This window comes from Gossypium hirsutum, chromosome D09, assembly GCF_007990345.1.
Source record: "Gossypium hirsutum isolate 1008001.06 chromosome D09, Gossypium_hirsutum_v2.1, whole genome shotgun sequence".
In the NCBI taxonomy this organism is placed as follows: Eukaryota; Viridiplantae; Streptophyta; class Magnoliopsida; order Malvales; family Malvaceae; genus Gossypium; species Gossypium hirsutum.
In genome coordinates, this window is record NC_053445.1 from 26,324,250 (window position 1) to 26,348,328 (window position 24,079).

Consider the following 24,079-nt stretch of genomic DNA (forward strand, 5'->3'; position numbering starts at 1 on the left):
TATTAAATTTAAGTTCTAAAATCTATTTTTTATATCATTTAAAATTGAGTATGAAATATTATTAAATTATTGTATAAATGAATATTTTTATTTTACAATTTTATCTTTTTAGCATTTCAAGATAATTTCAACAAAGTTAAATTTTAAATGTGAAGTCTTAAAATAATAATATAATGTTAAAAAAATAAAATAAATAGAAAAAGATTCACTCTTAAGGAATAAGTAGTTGTTATCTACTTATCATTTCAATTTTTTTTATAAAAAAACTTCTATCTCATAATTTTTTATTATAGATTATAAAAATTATTTAAAAAAATTAAACCATTGAAAATATTAATTTTGAGTTGATTTAAAATTTTAAGTGGATAGTGAAACAAGGTGAGTGTGGTTGGAAGAAGAATTTTAACATTTTTTAAAATTTTAAAATGCTAGCATTTCAATTCAAATGTTAGGATTTATAATTGATTTGTTTGGATAAATAATTGTTTTAGAAAAAATTAAGTTAATGGAATTTTACAAAATAAAAAATAATTATAAAAGAAGAATAATTATATTAAAAATAAGGGTAAATTACATAGATAGTCACCTAACTATAAAAATTTTCATTTTAGGCACCCAAAATAAAAAAAATACAATTTAAGCACTCATATTACATGGTTCGGTCACTCCCATTAAAATAAAAAACAACAACCTGACATGGCAGTTAAAAGAATCGGTATAATAATAAATTTAACCCTCAACTTTTATATATTATATCAATTTAATCTTAATTTTAAAAAATTGACCCTCAATATTTACATATTATCTCAAGTTGATCATAATTCTAAAAAATTCAAAGAAATATATAAAAATCCATAAATAATTTGAAAAAATATAATAGTAAATTTAAAATATATAAAAATGAAAAGATATTTTTTCACAAGAAATAATAATATACAAAAATAAATAAATGTTTATTAAAAGATATAATAATAAACTTTAACACACTTCTCTTCGTTTGTCAATAACCACTCTTCCGTCATGTCAGTCCGATGAAACTCCTATCAATTGCTGCCTTTTGTGTTTATCGTTTTCTTATTAATCTTTGTTATTTCTTTTAGAACCGTAAAAACAAGATCTAATATAAATTTAAAACTGTAAACCAGGATCTGTCATGTCAAATCATCAAGAACAAAATGATAACAGAACTAGATGTGGAAGCGTACCTGAATCCGTTAATTCCTTGAAGTTTTTCCGATCTTAAGGATTTGATATTCCAAATTAGTACACAAGAAATTCAGAGAATATTTGTTCTTTCTTTCCTAAGGAATGAATATTAGAAAAGTTATCTTGTGTGTAACTTAGGAACCATAACCCTAATATATATAACTTTGGCATACTAGCCCTAATTTCCAATTAGCCTATCATTAATTAGAAATTAGTTACTAGAGTATCTACACATATTTGACCCATACTTTATTTAATAATTAAAGCCTAATAAACCTTAATCAAATTAGATCACTTTTAATTTGGGCTAACCTATTATGATAGTAAATAATAACATGTAATTACTCTTATTGTATATGTGATGTCCATATGTTCCAACAATCTCCCACTTGGACCACATATATATACTAATTACTCTATAATTACATGTCATTATATAACCTTATGAGCTCAAAATTTTTCTATCATATCCAAAATGTATTCTGAACAATCTCTTCCATTAATTATGTTAACATAGGACCAAGGCGACTTTCGTTACATATATCGTAACTAAATCCATCACTGATCACGTATATTAACGCAACCAAATGACATAGATCAAGTATGAATGTGTAGAATGGAAATTAGATGCAATATGATCTAAACATGTCTATTTCCAACTGGTCCTCTTTAAACTTAAGTGAGGTCAATATCAAAATAACAGAATAGATTGAATAAATTGAATACTTCATTTCTGACCAGAAAATAACCAAATACATAATGTCTGAAACAAACATAAAGTGAATAAAATACAAACTCACACTAAATTATGATATCCTTAAATAATGTAACACCCATATTAGCGGTGTGCTCATGAAAGACCTTAGGTGGCAAACCTTTTGTTGTTGGAATGCAACAACGTTGACTTACTGTCACAAAATAATTTGAGTGGTCTTTCTACATTCTCTAAAATGCGTAACCCAGTGACAAATTTTTGCAATTATATTCCATAGTTTGATGCCTCATAGCATGCTACAAACTCTGCTGCCATAGTGGAAGAAGCTACAGGTGTCTATTTAACACTTTTCTAGGATATAGCTCTTCCAACTAACATGTAAATATAGCCTGATGTAGATTTCTTGCTATCTTGGCACCTAGCGAAATCAGAATCAGAATACCCTACGACCTCCAAATGATTTGATCTCTTATAAGTGAGCATATAATCTTTTATTTTTTTGAAAATACCTCATAACCCTCTTGGTTGCTACCTAATGGTCCATACTAGGGTTGCTTAAATATCTGCCTAACATCCCAACAATGTATGCAATATTTGGGCGTGTACATACTTGAGCATACATTAGACTCCTAACAGCTGATACATAGGGAATCTTTTGTAATTCTTGAATTTCAACGTTACTTTTAGGGTATTAAGTAAGACTAAATTTGTCTCCTTTAGCGACAGGGGTGCCACCTAGTTTACAACTTTACATGCCAAACCTTTTGAGTATTTTATCGATATAGCTCTTTTGTGACAATCTAAGAATACCCCGAGATCGGTCTCGATGTATTTGAATTCCTAAAACAAAAGAGGCGTCCTCAAGATCTTTCATCTTAAAATACATAGATAGAAACCTCTTGATTTCGTGCAATAAGCCTATATCATTAGCGACAAGAAAAATGTTATCGACATGTAGAACAAGAAATATGTACTTACTCCCACTGAATTTGTGATACACACAATTATCAACAATATTCATCTCAAAACCAAAGGAAACAATTACTTGATGAAATTTGTGGTATCATTGACTGAAAGCTTGTTTGAGTTCATAGGTGGATTTTGTCAATTTGCAAACCATATTCTTTGGGTCTTCCTACTCAAAGTTTTCTAGTTGCACCATGTAAATTGTTTCTTTAATGTCACCATTGAGAAACGCAGTCTTAACATCGATCTGATGTAAATGAAGATCAAATGAGCAACAAGCGCCATGATTATCCTGAAAGAGTTTTTCGATGAAACTAGAGAGAAAGTCTCTGTAAAATTAATACATTCTTTTTTAGTATATCCTTTAGCTACAAGACGTGTCTTATACCTCCCACTATACCATTTGCATCTCTCTTGGTTTTAAATATTCATTTACAACTAGTTAGTTTTACACCTTCAAGTAATAGGACAAGTTCCCAAACCTTATTGTATTGCATAGACTTATACTCATCTTTCATGGCATCAATCTATTTTTGAGAATTAGAACTTTTCATAGCCTAACGAAAGTTGATTGAATCATCTTCCATCATTCTATTATCATCCTCATGTTCTTGGAGAAATACAACATAATCGTCTGGAATATCATTTCTTCTTTCTCTTGTGGATCTCCTTAATGTCATTTGTTTTTGAGGTTGTTGAGGTTGTTCTTCTGGAACAATTACCTCATCTTGAATAGGGAGTTGTTCAACATTGTCTTGTTGAGGTTCTGGATTCACTTCTTGACCAATGATAGGTATGAGAACCTGAACATCATCAAAAGTGATAGTAAGAACAGAGTTAAAATTCAATTCCTCCTTAAAAGCAATGTCTCTATCCTTATTTCTCCCTCCAAACTCAACATCCTCAAAAAAATGTTTCATTTCCCGTCTAAAAAATATTCCTTATTATGGGATCATAAAACTTATATCCCCTAGATCACTCAGAATAACCAATAAAATAGTTGTTCACTGTTTTGAGGTCTAATTTCTTTTCATATGGCCTATAAGGCCTTGCCTCAATTGGACATCCCCAAATCTGAAAATGCTTTAAACTAGGGTTTTGACCTGTCCAAAGCTCATAAGGTGTTTTTGCAACTGCTTTAATGGGTACTCTATTCAGAATGTAAGTTGTTGTCTTTAATGCTTCTCCCCAGAGGGACTCAGGTAAGGTAGAATGAGTAACCATGCTCCTTACCATATCCTTAAAAGTCTTATTTTGTTATTTTGTCTTTCAACTACACCGTTTATACTAGGTGATCTTGGCATGGTGTACTGTGGGACAATATCGCGTTCTTCTAAGAATTTCACAAATGGTTTTGGACATTATTCACCTGAGCCATCATATCTACCGTAGTACTCACCATCATGATCAGATCTGACATTCTCAATCCTTTTTTTTAAGTTGATTCTCAACTTCAAATTTGTAGGCTTTGAACACATCCAAAGACTAAGATTTCTTATGAATGAGATATAGGTGTCCATAATGTGAGTAATCATCTATGAATGTTATGAAATATTGTTGATCATTCCAGGATGTCGTAGGGAATGTCCCACAATTATCTGTATAAATTAATTCTAAGATGTCTGAAGATCTTTTAACACCCAATCTCTTGGTTTTAGTCTGTTTTCCCTTAATGCAATCGACATAAACATCAATGTCTGTGAAGTCAAGGGACTGTAAAATACCATCAGAGATAAGACGTTCAACTCTAACTTTTGAGATACGACCTAAGTGCTTATGCCATAATGATGCTAAATTTTCCTTATTTAATTTACGTTTAATACCACGTGATTCCACATACAAGGTTTCATTATATGATGCAACCGTTTCTAGCAAATAAAGGTTGTCATAAGTATTTAAATAATCAGTTCTAACAACATTTGAATTTAAAGACAAACTAAATTTATTGTTTTCGAATGAACAATACTATCCAAATTTGTCCTACGAATAAACATAAACTAAATTCCATCTAAATGAGGGTACAATAAAAGTGTCTTTTAAATCCAAATAAAAACTAGTTCCTAATAACAAGCTAAAATGTCCAATTGCTTCCATTTCTACAGATTTTCCGTCATCGACGAAGATGTGTCTTTAACCATCACTTGGCTTTCCATAAATTAGGCAACCCTGCATAAAAACACTAATGTAGGTAGTAGCACCAGAATCTATCCACCAAGTGTTTCTAGGTACTGAAGCTAAAATAATCTCAGAACAGACCAAATTAAGAATTATACCTTTCTTTACACGCCAGACATGATATTTGGTATATTCTTTCTGCATATGTCCAGACTTGTTACAAAAGAAACAACTCTCTGTAGCTTGCTGTTGTTTCTTTTGAGCTGGACCCTAGTAGCTTCATTTTGATGTTTTCTTTTCTTGCCTTTATCTTTAGGGGCATTGGCCAAATAAGCATTTTCAGACTTACCACGCTTCAACCTGTCTTTCTCTTGCACACAATGAGAAATGAACTCATTTAGAGTCCATTTCTCCTTTCAAAAATTATAACTAATTTTAAATTGATTGAACTATGCAGGAAGCGATACAAAAACCATAAGAACAAGAAATTCCTCAGAAAGCTCGATCTTAAGTGCCTTACGTCTTAAAGCAACATGGAATATCTCCATAATGTACTCCCTCACGTTTTCTTGACCCTTATACTTCATAGACATCAAAAAAGTTAGAAGTGATGTCATCCCAACCTTATCGTTTTTAGCAAAACATTTCTCAATTTCGTTAAGGAAACCCTTGGCCTGAGTAATCTCTTCAGATTCTGTACCCTTAAAGGCTTCTAGAATATTGTGTTTCATTATCATTAGACTCATGCAATATGAATGATCCCATCTCTCAAAATCCCTTTCAACATCAGGGTTGTTGTCCGTAGTGAGAGGTGCAGGTTGTTCTTCCCTTAGTGCAAGGTCTATGTCCATACAACCAAGCACTATAAGTAAGTGCCTTTTCCATTCCTTAAAATTAGTCTCATTAAGCATGGGTATAGAATTTATATTAGCAGATATTATGGCAGTAGAAGAAGATCTAGCTGAATATAGAACAAATAAAAACAAGCTCACATCAATATTTATAAGTAAACAATAAATTCAAAATAATGGCAAATCCCATCTCACTATACCAAACATAACATTAATATCAAGTCTTTGGACATAATATTAACAGTAAGTGATACTCTTGTTGTAGAAATCAAACACTGATGATAAATTATGTCAAACAATTAATTAATCTTTGGACTAATTTATTGCTCACATAAAATACCTTATAATTGTCACACATTTATCACCACAGATGTCGTTGAAATTCTACCAAATATTAACTTATATTTGGTTCAATTAATAAACGCATGAATCACAAAAACATATAATAAAAAAATAATCTGTGCCGAGTCCTCCAGGTGCTGAGTCCGGGTCCTAACCTTGTGAGTTATTTGTAGATATGGAAAAAAAAGGGGCGAGTGAGCTTATGAAGTTTAGTGTAAGTCTGATCACAAGAAAATTAGTGTAAATAATAGAAAAACATGCGAAATAATAGTTTTTTAAAAATAATCACATTTGTATAGCAAGTCACAGTAACAGTTTTATTGATTAACACATCACAATAGCATTTTCGCATTCACAGTTTTGTATGCACATGTTTATGCATGGCAAGAAAATTTTAGTATATAAAAAAATAGGTCTTACCTAACTCTGCTACACACTTCACTAGGAATTCCCCTGAACTCAAACATCTTTATACACCGGGTTGTGGTTTAACCACCACTAGGTTGTAGATAAACTGCCACTGGGTTGTGGGTGCACAACATATTTGCAGATAAAAACTGCCATTGGGCTGTAGATGTATAGCAAATTCACAGATAAACTGCCACTGGGTTGTGGATACACAAAATATTTATAGATAAAAGCTGCCAGTAGGTTGTGGGTGCACAACATATTTACAGATAAACTATCACTGGGTTGTGAATGCTCATCAAATTTGCATATAAACTGCCACTCTTCCTCCGTACATATCGTCCCACCCCATGCGATGCAATATGTTATGCTTTGTAATAGAACAATTCAATATTAGCAGTAGACATGCTTAACATGTACTCAATTCATCACTAATAGTAGACATGTTTAACATGTACTCAATTGATCACTAATAGTAAACATGCTTAACATGTACTCAATAGGGCGGTAACAATATTATCACTAACAGTTTATTAGTTTCACTTTGACAGAAGGCATGTAATATTTACATACCATGCGATGTAACAATAGCACTTTAGGAATTAAATCATATATTCTAGAAATAACACAATATCAGGGAATTAATTAAGCGAATAGAAACTCTAAAAACAATTCAATGAATATACAAGGAGTAAACTGCATATAACATAAATTTTTGGGCAAAATTGTAAAACAGAGGTCACACAGCCGTGTGGCCAAGCTGTGTGAGAAGCTATAGGCCATGTGGAAGGGTTACACAGCCGTGTGGAAGAGCTGTAGCTGTGTGATTCACGAACTAACCTAGGTTTTATAGAGGCACATGATTGTGTGGTGGTCCTGTGGTCTACATGCAATATCGAAGATCGTGTGGCCCTAATCCTATGCACAACCACCATCTATTTTATTGGGAAAAGACACACTTTTCACTGGGATTTCAATCGACATTCCTCTCACCTGATTCTGGTTTGACTCACCTAAATCCGGTCCTTCAAACCAAACATATACACAATTAATGATTGACGTCAAGATTGGTGAGATTTGCAAAAGATTTATCAAGATTTCAAATAGATCAATTCATCGAATTAAATATTAAGGCTTGGAGATTCGTAGGATGAAGTTACTAATCGAATCACAGGAACGAGGTGACTTACTATTTCTCGGCAAGAATAGGGATGTTATTGATGGAAATTACTAAACCAGTAGAAGAATGATTGAATAAGGAATGATTTTGATTCGAGTAAGCAAAATAATGAACAACAAAAAGATAAAAGATATGATGCAAAGAAGAAGAAAGAAAAGAAAAATGAGAAGAAATGGAGAGAAGAAGGAAAAATTCTAATAGGAATTGTAAAGTAACAAAATGCCAAGTCTAATTAGGAAATGATGGTTACATACCTAGTGTTTGGAAACCTTAGGGGCGGCATGGTAAATATCCTAATTCTTCCAAAATTAGAAAAGAAATGGAAGGGAAGGGAAGAGAGTGGATCGAACTTAGGTCAATGGGGGAAAATATTAGCACTTTAACCTTTAGGACTAAAGCCTATTTATTGTTTAATCTCTATTCCCAACCATATATATTTTGGTGTGGCTTTTACCCTAGGTTGCTGAAAATTGAAGGAAAGGAAATGAGAGAAAGAAAGCTCGAACTTAGATCTCTGCGGAGGACTTCCTAACACTTAGCCTTTAAGCTTAATTCATTCATTGTCTATGCATTACTATTAACCCTTATGTTTTGGGGCATGAAAACTCTCCCCTCCTTAAATAAATTTCATCCTTGAAATTTACCTAGTTCAAACAAATAAGGATACTATTAACGAAATGTCTCTTTCGGTTCCCATGTGGGCTCCTCAGTGTTATGGCTCCTTCATAAAACCATAACAAGTGGGATCCATTTCCTTCTCAGAACCTTTACTTTACGATCTATAATTTGTATGGATTCCTCCTCAAAGGACAAATCTGGTCTCCCCTTAATCTCTTCTATTGGTACAATATGAGAAGGATCGGATTAGTATCATCTCAACATAAAGACATGGAAGATGTCATGGATATGGTCTAGTTCAGGAGGTAAGTCTAATTGGTATGCCACTAGACTGACTCTCTTGAAGATTTTGTAAGGTCTGATGAACTTAGGACTTAGCTTGCCCTTTTCTTCGAACCTCAACACTTTCTGCCATGGACACACTTTCAGGAAGACTTGATCTTCGATATAGTATTCTATATCCTTCCCTTTTGAGGTCTGCATACGAATTATACCTATCCATATCCGCTTTCAGTCTATCCTGAATTAATATAAATTTCCCCTTAGACTTTTGTACCACTTCGGGACCTAAAATTTTCCTTTTACCCAGTTTCGTCCAACATAGTGATGTTCGGAACTTATGACCATACAAGGTTTCATAGGATGCCATTTTATACTTGATTGAAAGCTATTATTATAGACAAATTCAGCTAGGGGCAATTGTTCTTCCCAACTACCTCGAAATTTGATAATACAACCCCTTAGCATATCTTCTAAGATTTCATAACCCGCTCAGATTGTCCATCGGTTTGTGGATGGAAGACAATACTAAAATCCAAATGAGTACCCAATGCCTCATATAGTTTTTTCACAAATCGAGATGTAAAATAGAGATCTCGATTTAAAATAATTGATACGGGTAATCAATGCAATCTTACAATCTTTGAAATATATAACTTAGCTAGCTTTTGTGAAGAGTAATATGTATGGACAAGTAAGAAATGAACTGACTTAGTTAATCGGTCTACTATCACCCATATTGAATCTTTCTTACTGGATGTTAAGGGTAACCCACAAACAAAGTCCATTGTTATACGCTCCCACTTTCATTGAGATATTTTAATCGGTTGTAGCAACCCAAAAGAAAACTAGTGTTTTGCTTTCACTTGTTGACACGTTAGACACTTGACTACAAAATCCATTACTTTTTGTTTCAATTTGGGCCACCAGTGTTGGAAAAATTAGGTTTAGAAAAACGCAGCGAAAGATAAATTTAGGGAAAGAAATTTTACCATTTCGATTCGTCTAGGACGAACGCTTTGACTGAGTAGTCTTCTCCGCTATCCTTAAGTTCACGTCTGCTGAGTGTGGGATCACTTCGAATTAGAAAATTTTCCACAAAATTATCAATGGGGCAATTTCAAAATTTTTCTAAACTTTTGGATCAAGTTGTAAATAAAAAATATCTCTAAAAATCTTCTAAAATAATTTCTTCTGAGAATTTTCTCTCTACAACTTTCTCTTGAATTCAAGTGTATGAAAAATAATGACTCATGGCTCTCTTTATAGAGGGAAAGTTTAAAGAGTTCAATGATGATTAAACTTAATCACTTTAATATTCAATTAATATAATACTTATTAAGATAAATATTAGATTAAATTTAATATTAAATATTATAAAATTAATAATATTTATCTACAAGATAAATATTAAATTTAATTTAATATTAAGATAATCACTTTAATATTAAATTAATAAAATACTCATATTATAAGTATTAAATTTAATTTGATATTAAAACTATTAAAATAATATTATTTTTGGAATAGTTAAATTGAAATAAAATTATCTAGTAGAGTCCCAATAGGAGTGTGATTCCTCCATTGCTCAATAGCCAAAATACCACTCACCAGTGACCGGAATGTTACCGCCGTTGTCGTCAGCACTATCATGTTCGATGGTGCCAACGCAAGTGCAACACCCCGAGCTGGTTCAATTCGGGCCAGTGACGGCCCAACCAGTCCGGTCCTGGCATCGATTGGATCGTCGGTCTAGGTTCACATACTAGGCTTGATTCGACTAATTTTTAGGTCTCAGTCTCGATTTTGGGTTCTTGGGCCCAATTCTCATTCTCAAGTCTAATTTTCAAGTTCAATTACCCATTAGGCCAATTGTTTGACTTGAAAAATAATTTTCAAAAATATCATATTAATTTTAATTAATTTGATTAATTTAATTTTACTTGATCAAAATTAATTTTTCCAAAAATCATTTAGATTTTCCAAATTAATTTTTTAAGAAGATTCTTTAATCAAATTCTTTAATCAAATCCTCTATTTGAACAATTCTCACGACCTCCTAATTTAATTCCATATCGAATAAATCAACTAAATTAAATTATTTCCAAAGTCGTCGAATTTTCTTCTGATTCAAATGCAGTCTGATCAAGATTTTGTTGAGCTAGCGGTGGGACCAATCAAACATATACAATTAAGCTCGATTAATTGCAATTATGTCCAGAAACATCGTTCTGATAATTTTCAATTTACTTAATCATGGAGTCAATCCACAAGTACCATGATTGAAAACTTATTATGGTATACTCTTTATAAGAGTAATTCAACCAACTGCTTTGTCCAATGATCTCGTCATGTGTGTGTTATCCTCATATGATATCTTTGATTCCTTTGAGTTGCACTCAATATAATCCTATTTTATCTCATTGTCACCATTGTGTCTTCTTAATGATTAATATGACCACTGTTAACAAATGACTATGATAAATTGCTCGTTCGAGAATAAACAACTTGTGGTCATGTTCCATATTTATCAATTCACACAATGTCAATGAGAGGATATCGTCAACTCTTTAATCGAGCTATGAATTCCATTGTTGATAGTAAAGCCATGTCATACACAAGTCATGTACCCAACATACCGGTTATGGGCTTGATCATCTTTAGAGCATAAGCCTTCACTTTTATCAAAGCACATGAGCTACATACGCATGGTCAGTGACTAACTCAGGATTTAGGTAAATCACATCATGAACATCATAAGTGAATTACTTCACAAACGAATTCAAAATTAATTCATCTTGGGTCCAGTCCAATGTATCATTCTTCCAATGAATACATCTATGTCCCTACCTGTGGAGTCAATTGCTCCGACAGCCAAGACTAGCCATCTCCCCAACTAGAATTGTAGATGACATAATAATCCTTCTAAGTATTTGAATCAAATGCTCACTTTGATTGTTTTACGAGATTACAGACTCGTTTAGATTATCTACTAAAGTAACTTGTCTTTCTCACAATGTAAATGTTCTTACAGTGCCACTTATCATCAGTTTGAACTTAGACAATCAATAAACTAATATTTTCTTGTCACAATTTCTCTATGCAAGCAAAACATGAAACAAAAAAAAACATAAAAGACATAATAGTGAAATGTGAAATTAATTTTATTTATTTATTCATCGTTCAAATACATAGAAAATAATTGCACCATGTTTGGTTAGCATGAATAACCAAACGATTCTTAGTTGATTCAGTGATAAACAGTTGTTCATTAGTTTGGTTCATCGGATCCTTTATTCGATGAAATCTCATTCATCTCGTATTCCACCTTCTCCTGTAATGGCCATTCCCCACCAAGCCCAAATAATAGCACTACATAGCCTTCACTAAATAAAGAAAAAAACATAACCTCATATTCTTGTCGTTTACCACTCTGCTTCAGCAAACACCTCAAGCGACCATATCCCCAGCCTTGTCTCCTCGTTCTTATTTGGTTATTCACATCTTACGATGAGCATTGACAAATATCTCGACATTGTATAAAGCTTCCCTAAAGTTGAGATGAGTAAGGTTATTATTACCCTCAATCTCACTTCCATTGTGAGAATTTCATCTCTTTGCTTTTCTGCTTGTATTTTGCTAGTAGGGAGCTACGAAAAAAAAATAAGTTTTCAAAAAACAATTTGGTCGATTGGTTGATCTGATTGTTTTAGGTCAATTTAGGGTTAAAAGTATAGGCTTGTTTTTTTAATTGCATTTGGTTTTTATGGACATTTCTGTTTATTGCAATGGATTTTAGGTTGCTTGTCTTAATAGTAAGGGATTTCAATTTCAGATTGAGATTTGTTGTTTGTGGTAAATAGGTAGTTAGGGTTTTCGATTTTGAGTTCTGAATCAGTTATAGAGTTTTTAAGCAAGAAAAAGAAAAAAGATAGAGACAAGAGAGATGAGAAAATCGTTCAAGGATTCTCTCAAGGCTTTTGAAGCTGATATTCATTTCACCAATACCCTATAATTTCTTCTTTCTTTTTCTCTCCCTTGATTTTCTATAGATGAGCATGGCAAGTACTGATTCATCATGATTTTTTTTTCTTTTTATTTGTAGATAGCTAGGGATTTCAATTTCAAGTTGGGATTTGTTGGGATTGTATCTGCAAAGACTACAATTTCTTCTATTCGCTAATTGCTCTATTAGTGCATTAGTGATTTCTCTTTGGATTCTTCTGTTGATTTAGGCTTTCCTTTTTTTTGGCAAGTTTAATTTTTTTGTTTTGGTTTCTTTTTTTTGGGTTTGAAGTTAAATTTTAATAGTAGTGAAGTTCATTACTTTGCTGCTTGAATTTGCTTGTTTGCATATTTGGTAGAACGTAAAATGTTTGATCATTTGCCTTAATGAAAATTGAACATTATTTAACTAGGTAATTTTTATATTCCTGTTAAACCAAAGTTCTTTTTTTAATTAATCTCAATTTTCTAAAATTTGAATATTTGATCATTGGTTTCTGGTTAAGTAAAGCCTTCTCTTTTGGAAAATATAAGTTTTAGTTTCCTATTTGTGTTGTTTATGTTACTCTGCCTTATGCTATAAGTTTTTTTAGTAGTTATAAATTAGAAGATTTAAAACCATAGTGGCATTGCTTGAAAGGGTTCAACACTTGAGGCTTTATAATATGCTTAATTCTCACTTCATGCAAGCATTTTCTTTTTTTCTTGTTATGTTGCGGATAATGGAACGGATAGGAAATGTGGTCATTGGCATACAATAATTTTATATGCAATTATAGATATTGGGATTCAAATCTGAGATCTACTGCCCTATGCATGATTTGAGATTGTCCAATTCTAAGATAGGAGAATAGGTGGAAATCTTGGGTTTTACAATATGAGATTTAACTGTGGTCGATCACACATCTTTCAACTATATTGTTTGCATAATATGAGTTATATACATACACATACTCACAAAAGAGATCATAGTGTAAGATAAGAGATTACATATACAAGGATTCAAACTTGAGATCTTTTGAATGTCATAATGTAAAACATGAATCAATTAAGTTAGAACACCGAATTTCACAATAAGATATTTAACTGCAATTCTTGATTATGCACCTCTCAACTCTTTGCTATGCATATTATTACTCATAAGCAACCTTTGCTTGACTTTGTTCCAAATTTTTGCAACAAATCCATTGGTAACTTCCTTTGTTCTCATGTTTCTTGCATTTATATTAGTGTTTAAGCATGTTAAGTGTGAATGTATATAGCAACATAAACAATATATTCCAATATACCCATTTTTTATATGCAATAATAAAATGGATAGGAAATGTAGTCATTGGCATACAACATAATAGAAGGTTAATTTGTTGATGTTATTTCATGTATCTAGTTTATGAAACTTTGGTGTTATTTGTATTGTCTTTATGTATCGTATTGGACTTGTTGAATCACAACTTTAATTTTTTTTCTTTTGATTCATCATGTTTCATAATTTTATTAAGTGTCTACCTTCTGATTCATAATATCTAACCTAATTTTAATTTGCATTTGTTCTTAAGATAGTTATGTCAGGCTTTTCACAATCAAATGCAACTTCTTCCCAAAATTCTCGAGGAACCAAAAGAAAATGGGTTCTAGAAGAAACTGTTGTGTTGGTTGCATGTATGGTCGACTTGCAATGTTAGAACTTTTAATGCAGATATGAGATTCAAGGCTGATTATTTAAATGAGTTGGAAAGAATGTTAAAAAAAGTTTGATCTCATGCTATGTTGAAGGCTAAACCTAATCTTGAATCGAGGATTAGGAAATTGAAAAAGGACTGGGCAATAGTTTAAGACATGCTCAGAGGAAAAGAAAATAGTGACTTTGGTTGGGACGAACATTGACAGATGGTTGTTGCTGAAGATACTGGGTGGAACTCATATATAAGTGTAAGAATTATTTCATGTATTTATTATCTTGTTTTTACCAAACTTATATCTAATATGGATTCTTTTTTTTATAGAGTTATAAAGAAACTAGTCAATTCAGACATTGCAATTTTCGTTATTATGACCAAATTTCTTTCATATACGCAAAAGATCTAGCCATTGGGAAAGATGCTCAAACAACTACTGATGTTGTTGAGGAAATAGATGTTGAGGATGTATCTAATATAAAGAATCCTGAAGAAGGAAACATTTACCATGGATGTGAAGCTGATGTTTCCTTGGATGAGATGGATGTCTCGGCTACACAATCGCAACTGTTGAAGCCAAACCAAGATGATTCCACATTTTCAAAGAAAAAAAAAGATTTCTGATGTAAGTGAATAATTTTATTCTACTTCACTTACTGATGTCTCGGCCACATACGGACTGTTGGCCTTGAATTAAGTAGGAGCGTTGCCTTCGAAGTGCTAATTCAAGAGAAGTCAGAAATCCTCATTCAAGAAAGTGCCCAAAAATTATATTTCGCTCTAGGTAAAGGAGAAGGGTTAGCTGAGGATGAACACTTTCTTGCGTTAAGCAAGATTTTAGACTATCCAATGCAAATGCTTGTTTCCTTAAGTTTACCTTCTTCTGTGTGATTGAAATGGGTTAGAAGATTCATTTCTACCCATTAAAAATCAAGGTTGTGTTAGTGATGTTTTGGTAACTTTTTGTATATGTAATATTTGAATGATATAATGACATGATAGAATGCCACAAACTGTTGTAACTTTTTGATGCTGTAAAATTTAACATATAGATTATGACATATAAGCTAATGACATCATGTAACTTTTTATTAATGTATGAACATTATGTTTGGATGTAAAATATAATTCTCAAGTTATTTATTACTTCATTATTTTACTTTTTAGTTTAGAGGATAATTACATTATTTGTTTCGCTAATGATATTCTAGCACATTAAATATGCATTAGAATTTAAAAATAATAAAGTAGGCTATTTATTATTTTTATAATATTATATATTATTTTTATTAATTTATATTTTAATAATAATTATATTAAGAATGTTATTAAATTATATATTTTTTATTTTTATTAAATTATATTTAATAATAATTATATTAAAATATGATTAAATTATTTATTTTTATTTTTATTTTTATTAAATTACATTTAATAATAATCCTATTAAAATTTAATAACAATAAAAATAACAATAATCATTTACCTAAAAAAATTCTGCTAAGGGTACTCTGGTCATTTCAACTTTTTTCCTTATGCTACTACAAAATCTACTCCATTTAACTAAACACAAGAATACTATTAAAGTTCTATTCCATTCTGGTCAACCAAATAGTTGAATTACTGATTACAACTTTATTCCATTACAACTGTATTTCAGTACAGCTCTTTCCAGTACAGTGAACCAAACATAGTGTTACATTTTTACTACAATATGGGCACATTTCTCACCAGTTAGAGCAAAAAAAATTGAAACCCTATATATTTAAAAAAATTTCAAACCAAAATAATAATAATAAATGATACATTAGTATGATAAATTTGAATCATTATTTAATTTATTTAAGTCCCCAAAATTATTATTTTAAATATTTTAACTTTCTTTATATATTCTTTAGATTTTTTTTTTAAAATTATTATAATTTTTTAAAAAAATTGGAATTTTTATAAATAATTTAATTTTTTTTTTGTAATTTTTGTTGAGAGAGAGACCAATTTGCTCATTTTCAAAATTGATAGGGACCAAAGGAATATTTACACCAATTTTTTATTCGAATTATTCAAATTATTTGAGTTATTCAAATTGTAAAGTTCAACACGACTCGAACTCGGATTACTTATTCGAGTTGACTCGAATAACTTGATCCAGTTAACTCGAAATTTGAAAAAAAAATTCGATTTTTTCGAATTGAATCGAGCTATTCTCACCCTTAATAATTATTATTTAATACACTAGAGGTGGAGTTTTTTAACTTCCCAAGTGAGGTTAAGATGCCTCCATGAGTCTCATTTATTTAATTTTTATTTTTTAAAAATATTAACATGTGGCGGTATCTTAGCCCCGCTTGTGGAGTTTAATTTTTTTTTACAATCAATGTACCAAATAATTATTCATTCTTTATTAAATTAATTGAAGGAAAAACATTTGATTCACTATCAGTCGAATTTAAAAATTCCACAAGTAAGGTTGGAGTGATAACAAATATATGTAAAGTATGGTAAAAAACTTTTAAAAAATAAATATATAAAAGAAACGAGACATGTGACAAATTTGTACCTCTGCTTATGAAGTTAAAACTGTGTAATGCTAGTATATCAAATACTCACTCTTAATTGAAATAAAATGAAATATACTAATGAGAATATCATCTATTTTTCATCATATTATAAAATTCACATTTAAAAATAATTATAATATTTAATTTAGAATTATTAGCTTAAAAAATTGAAATAAAATAGAAGCTGTGATAATTGTACATTTAAAAATAACTATAATTGTAACGCCCCAAAACTTAACTGTTTGATTGTTGATTTTTATTGTAATTAAATCTTTGTATTTGTGGCTATGTGTTTTTTGTATGTGTTTGAGGTTAAGGGTTTGAGTTGTGCCTTTATAAAGTTTTGCTATTTTATTTAAAAATTAGTTTCACCTTTGTTTCTCTTCTTCAGACTCTTTCTTTTCCTTTCTTTCCTTTATTTTACTTCCTTGTTCTTTTTCTTTTTGCTTGTTTTCGTAACTATTACAGGTCGAATTGAGAATTCTAGTTTGTCGTTGCATCGATCGAGAGGTAAATTCGTAAGTTTTGTGGTTGAAATTTTGTTAACTCTCGTTGTTATTCGTTTCTGTCAAATGTGGATTTTCTGATTATTTTGCCCGAATTCCTTGTCTATGTGTTCGATTATTGTTCGTTAGGAGAAGATCTTGTGGATAACATTTCTCTCAATGCCCGCAACTCGTGATTTGGTTGTCTTGTGCGAAGGCTTTGAGAGTTTCAGAATTGCCCTTGCACCGATGCTACGTCAAGTGGGTACCAAAAACCCCTTCTTCTTTGAGTTTTATTCGTTGAAAAACGGGACTGTCGACGCCACACGGCTGTGTGTGGGAATGTTTAATGTAGGTTTCACATGAGCCAATGACATAAGCGTGTGTGTAAATCGTGTGGAATCATAAGGGCCAGCTATCTAGACCGTGTGAAACCACACGGGCGTATGGACCAATGTTTGGAATTTTTCCCTCGGACCACAAGCGTCGTTTGAAATTAATGCAGTCCTTCTGTGGGGTCCGTATGAACTGAGTTAAACTGTATAAACTGTCATTCTGTGATCTGAAACTGAGTGCTGAAAATTTGTGTGCGTATTGCGTATGGAAATTGATAATGATATTGATTTATTCTGTACGAGTATGAATTGTATATGAATGGTCGCATAGGCCTCTATATTAATTGTTATTTGAATTTGCATCTACATTGGGTGGGAACTGATTATAGGAGGAAGTATTCTGTTCTGAAACAGTGGCTAAACCATTAGTATCTGTAATCTAATATGGCAATTAGTTTGCAATTACTGAAACGTGTCATACAGACACTATGTGGTAGTAGGGCTGGATGAGTAATAAATACTCAAATTAGTGTGTGGGGTTGGTCGAAGATGGTGTGTAGTGGATGAGGGTAGGAAAATTGCATCTGTTTTATATCTGACAATGATTCAATTAATTAGTTGTGTGATCTAACCTGATTTGTTAAATTGAACGAATTGTCTCTAAATCTGACTCACCTTCTGAATTTGGAAACCTACTGGGTTACTCAAAACTCTATTCGAATGCATAATTAGTCCCTTTATTGGAGTATTAATTCATTTTATTTGTTGAATGAGTTATAGGTAATCCACAACTTGAGCAGGTCGGCGGATCAGGAGCTCGGTCATGCTGTTTTATCACGTTTAGTATTATTAGTTAATTTCCGTATTTTCAACTTTGTAAGATGTTAAACTTTGAATTGCATTTTATGTTTTCTTTTAAATCCTTTGTGACTCTGAAGATTTTAAAAGCTAAGTTTTGAAAGTTATGTTGAGAAATGTTCAATGGGACTCTCCAGACTTGGCCTTGTCGTCTAGGCTAGGTATGAGGTGTTACAATAATTTAATATAAATTATGATAATTATAAAATTAAAATAATTAAATTTTAAATTACAATTATTAGTTTAAAAAAGTTGCGCTAATTTTAAAATAGAGTTATTATTTAAATAGAAGTCTAAGCATAAAATATACAAAAAAAAAGTTGTGATAATTATAATTATAATTTACAATTATTAATTTAAAAAATTGTGCCAATATTATTGATATAGAATAGAATTATTATTTTAATATAATTCTAAGCATTTTAATTATCACTTAATTAATGTTTGAGTTAATTATGTGAATTAGTTATTATTTAAAATTATGTTACTTTACATTAATTACATAAAATAAAATTATATGGTTGGTTGAATATGTTATGTTAAAAATGCTTTAATTATTATTTAAAAAGTTTCTATTATAGTATTTGGATTGATAAATTAATATATTTTAATTATATTCAATAATTCAAATAAAATATTATTTTAGGTTAATTATTATAATATTTAAAAATTAATTAAATATGAAATAAGCTAGTTAATTAATAAAACACAAGAAACATAAAATTCCATCAACTGGTAGGATGAGTCCATCCAGAACTATCATTAAATATTCCAAATTCGTAGTTTTGTAAGAATGGGACGTTTCAACAATGTCTTATTTTTGTTGGAAAACATGTATGATATGGTTGTTGATTCAACAATATATTTGTTTATAGTAATAAAATCATGCTAAACAGATATTAATAAGATTTTGGAATATATTTCAATATATAAAACATGTTTGAAATTGATTGGTTGGGGGAGCAAGTGGTTGTAACATGTATTTCTTCTTCATTCTAATGCACTTACCTAATTAATGTCTAATAATAGCATTATTTCATGGGTTTCATCTTCTCAATCCACATTAGTTTTTCTTTTATATTATTTCAACAACATATGTTATCATTTATTTATTCCATCAAATTTGGTAAAAGTCTTGCACAAAACCTCGATTTAATATATGCTTTTTCACTTTCCTTTTTCTATTATTTTTAGTTAATAATATTTTCTATATTTGAGTTTGCTCTTTAAACTTGATAAATGTTTACAACTTAGTTCTGAACAGTAAAATAGTTTATTGATTTAATCTTATTTTTGAATAATTCATCTTATTATGTTTGGGTGGATTTTTTTTGGACGACACTTTTCTTTTGATTAGTATTCTTTAATATCGTAATCCTTTTTCTGGGGCCTTTTATTAATATAAAATCTTTATTGGCTTACCAAGAAATTTCTTTAATAACAAATTGGAATATACATACTTGAGAAAAGAAAGGTAATCAACAAGAAGAACAAAATTTACTGATGTAAGAGCTCAAGTGCTCTTAACAAAGTGGCTCTAAACCTATCCACATCAAGGTTCACATTCTGTTTCTGCAAATATATGGACTTGAATTCATACCAACCCCGTTTCTGTACGGCATAGGGATCGTTCAATACCTCATGATCCGGTGGATATTGTTGTATCAAGCTACTCTCCTCCGTTTTAATTTTATATCCAATGTATCTTAGGTTCATGTCCTTGGATGGCTCTCCGAAGTCGGTTTTAGCCAACCATTCGAACCCTCCGATGGGAATAACTTGTATCAAAATTGCATTCTCAGGGAGAAAAACCATGTTGGTCAACCCAGCTCCATGGACTCCCATCATTACGTCACACGAATTCACCATTTCTGCAACTCTTGCTACGTGCGAATCCACCTCCGTTACCACTACTTCGTAGCCTAACCTTGTTGCCATCCCAGAAATGGCGTTGGTATTTGTAAATGCTCGAGTACTCTTTCTTGAAACAATGAGAAGCCTAGGCCTTTTCTTCCCACCATTATCCTTCATGTTGATGGCGTTTTCTTTTTTCAAGGAATAAGCACTTCTCAAAAACTGCCTGAACTCTTTCATAGAATAAGGTGATTTTGATGGATCAATCTTCAGCTCTTTAGGATAACGCTTTAGGCCAACTATCACACTTGTGAAACAATGAACGTTTACTTCTTTATCAATGTCGACCAACTCATATCTAGAAAGCTTCTGTAGTATATTTCGGAACTTTTCAATCCACCATGGATTTTTATCAGTAATGAGAAACTTCACTTCTCCATCAAACTGTCGAGAAGTTAAATATAGAGGAAGCACGATGTCGGTGTAGTCATGGAAATTGTTTCCTGCATATCCTCCGGTGGAGAAAATGATGGCTGGAACATTATGCCTTTGATCGCATTGAGGTGCTTCTTCATAGGCATCGACACCTGATTTTATAGACCATTTGGTTATACGTTTAAATGCCTCTTCGTCTCCTCTTCGAGCATAAGGGCCGATAACCCACGAGCTATTTGCTACCATGGTATCAACAGCCATGAAAACTGTAGAAGATTTTCCATCAACTCTTATATCTCCATTCATCTCACAAAATTCTGTGCTTTCTTCTACATGGCAAACTGTCTTCATCTCCTTTTGCTGACTGCTGTTTTTATTATTGATCACCGTGGTGCCATTGCTTATTGTTTCGTTAGTGCCGGTTGTATTACTTTCCTCCACCATTTCAATCTCAGAACTGCTTGTTTCGGTCACAATTGTTGTCATGGAACTGCTTATATCACCACCCCTTAGCTTCTCAGAGCTGAATGAATCCATAATCCGTAACATGTTGAGACCAACATCCATTGACATCCTCATATTTACTGCAATAAAACAAACATGCTACATTAACTAAATAACATAAAAAAGATTAAAAAACTAACGTAGAAAAATCAGAACAAATGAACTACTTACGAACTGGAAGAGGACCCAAATAAGGCTTGAAGACAATGCAGAAGCTCAACGCAATGAGCAAACAACCAAGAAATGCTCCATATCCTAACTTCTTTTGGTCATAGCGGCTAAAGCTTCTAGCAAAAATGGTCTCATACGTTATTTTCTCACCCATTTCTTTTCCTTTGAATAAAACTACATGCATTCAACTTAAGTTGATATAATTGTCATTTATATATATGAAAATGCAAGGAAATGAAGATTATAGTTTTAAATTTGAAATGTCGGAACACTTTCGTTGAAGTAGCCTGTGACATTTCAACAAACAGGGAATCAATGGGAGGGTTTTGGGATACTCTATCTTTTGCGTAGGACAATTGGAGGAAGATAGGAAGCGTTTATCTTTGAATTATTGGTGCCCACGATTTTGTTTATAGTTTATCTTGTGGGTTTTCTAAATTCAAGGGAGGGTTTTGACAAGGACTTTTGCGGTTGACTGTTGGGACAAACACTACATATATATGATTGGGTTGTTGAGTTTTTGCGAAAGAATAGCCGGCTTTTGAATCCACCATTGATAGGTATCAACCAACGCCAAGGCTTTTCTTTCTTTTTCTTAATGAAAGGAATTTTATTAGAAAATAAAGTAGAACCCTCTTGGTACATCAACAACCCGTCCATGCTAAAATTTATATTCTAAAATAGTGAATTATTTATAAATATATATAATCCTCTTTCATATTTATAAAAATAAAGAAAGATCACAATGTGAATTATCCATATTCTCAAATTTATTGATTATGTATTCAAAATATTTGTATTGGAAACATGTATACTGAATGAAACAAATTTGATGGGTAAAAAGAAATTTGTATAATCAATTTGTTCAGAAAAGTGGACGACTCTTTAGATATGCAGCGTGAGTAGCTTAGTGCTGAATTTTGTGCCTAAACTATACCTGTTTTTCTATTTTGGTATTAAAGGTGTTCTTTTTTTTTTTAGATTAGTACTTAAATTATCATTCCATTATCTAGTTCAATCCTTTATTTTATTGGTGCCAATTAAAATGTGTAACGTGAAACCTTTCAACCAATCGAAATATGTTATGTGGCACTTAGGTTATTTAAAATAAAAATTTTGATCAACCATTGACTAGATGTTGATTGACATTAACTATTGTTGATCGAAGTTGACCATCCACATGATGTTATTAGAACATGTCACATCACCTTTTTTTAATATTATACATAATATATTATTTAATTTTTTAAAAATCATATATAATATATAAATAATTCAAAAAAATTAAAAATATAAAAACATATAATTATAAATTTTAAAAAATCAAAACATTATATAAAAAATATTTTCTTAAAAAATTATTTAAAAATCAAAATATTATATAAAAATTTTAAAAATATAAATATAAATTTAAAAATATTATATAAAAATTGAATTTTTTTTTCATAATTTTTATTTTTTCAGAAACTATAAATTCTAAAAATTCAAAATATATATTTCTAAATTTCCAAAATAGACAAAGTTCATAATATATATATAAAGTTTTAATTTTTTTTACAAATTTAGATATTGTTATGAAATAAAAAAGATAGAAAGTAAAGAATAAAGAGAATGAGAGAGCAAAAAGAGTGCTTATTTTATTGATCAATCGGAATATTTATACTGTTTCTCCAAAGTCTCTATTTATAGGAATAAGAAGTATAAATGAAGTAGAGATATACTTCTAATGACTATTAGAATTTAAAGTACATCAAAACTTATCTTGATCTTGTTGGACATCCACTTAATAAAATATTCATAACATATATATTTTTTTGAATTTTTAGAATTTAGAGTTTTTGAAAACAAATAAAATTTGACATTTTTTCAATTTTATAGAATATTTTGATTTTTTAAAATTTATACATATATATTTTTAATTTTTTAAAATTTTTTATATAATATTTTTATTTTTTAAAAATTTTAATTATATATTTTTTATTTTTTCATTTTTAAATTTTTTTAACTATTTATATATTATATATGATTTTTTACATTTCTAAACAATATATTATATATAATATTAAAAAAAAAGAAGGGTGACGTTGTGTATTCTAATAGCGCCACATGGATGGTCAACTTGGTCAATGTCGGTAACATCTTGTGGTAGCGCCACATTTTGATTGGGACCACATGATAATCAGTTTTTTTAGCAAAAAAAAAAAGCTAAACCGAGTAGCGGAATGATAGTTTAAATATCAATATGAGATAAAAAAAAGTTTAAATACCAAAATAAAAAATATATATGTGTAATTCAGGGCCAAATTAAGCATTAAGCCTAAAATCTAATTGTCTTTTAACATTATTTTTTTATTTAAATCTTACTTAGCAATTTTATTGACTATAGTAATGGTTTGTTAACCATCAATTGTCAACCGAAACTTAGCTCATTGCTAGTGGTTGGGTTCGAATGTATTAAAGCGCTTTTTTTTATTTAAGAATTGAGAGAAGTTATAAGTAATTCTAAATATTGTATAAA

The 24,079-nt window shown here is 30.7% G+C and overlaps 1 protein-coding gene and 1 long non-coding RNA gene across 3 annotated transcripts; one reads left to right on the plus strand and one right to left on the minus strand.

Moving 5' to 3' along the window:
• Window positions 1-17,284: 17,284 nt before the first annotated feature.
• Window positions 17,285-18,659, plus strand: LOC121221157 (uncharacterized). 2 transcript variants are annotated; one of them, XR_005918613.1, is made up of 3 exons: window positions 17,285-17,429; window positions 17,555-17,665; window positions 18,520-18,659. It is a non-coding gene; the product is annotated as an uncharacterized lncRNA (long non-coding RNA). The 2 variants fall into 2 exon arrangements; XR_005918612.1 differs by having other exon boundaries at window positions 17,555-18,659.
• Window positions 18,660-19,995: 1,336 nt separating this feature from the next.
• Window positions 19,996-21,840, minus strand: LOC107891975 (beta-1,2-xylosyltransferase XYXT1). The gene is made up of 2 exons (XM_016816908.2): window positions 21,562-21,840; window positions 19,996-21,470 (listed from the first exon to the last, which is right to left on the minus strand). The coding sequence occupies exons 1-2, from the start codon at window positions 21,743-21,745 to the stop codon at window positions 20,095-20,097; spliced, it is 1,560 nt and encodes a 519-aa protein (XP_016672397.1). The 5' UTR covers window positions 21,746-21,840; the 3' UTR covers window positions 19,996-20,094.
• Between the last annotated feature and the right edge of the window lie 2,239 nt (window positions 21,841-24,079).

Bases quoted from the DNA above. Each gene is read 5' to 3' on its own strand.
- LOC107891975 (XM_016816908.2), bottom strand. From the start codon at position 21,745: ATGCATGTAGTTTTATTCAAAGGAAAAGAAATGGGTGAGAAAATAACG. The intron at 21,471-21,561 runs GTAAGTAGTTCA...GTTTTATTGCAG, and splicing joins TTTGGGTCCTCTTCCAGTTC to TAAATATGAGGATGTCAATG.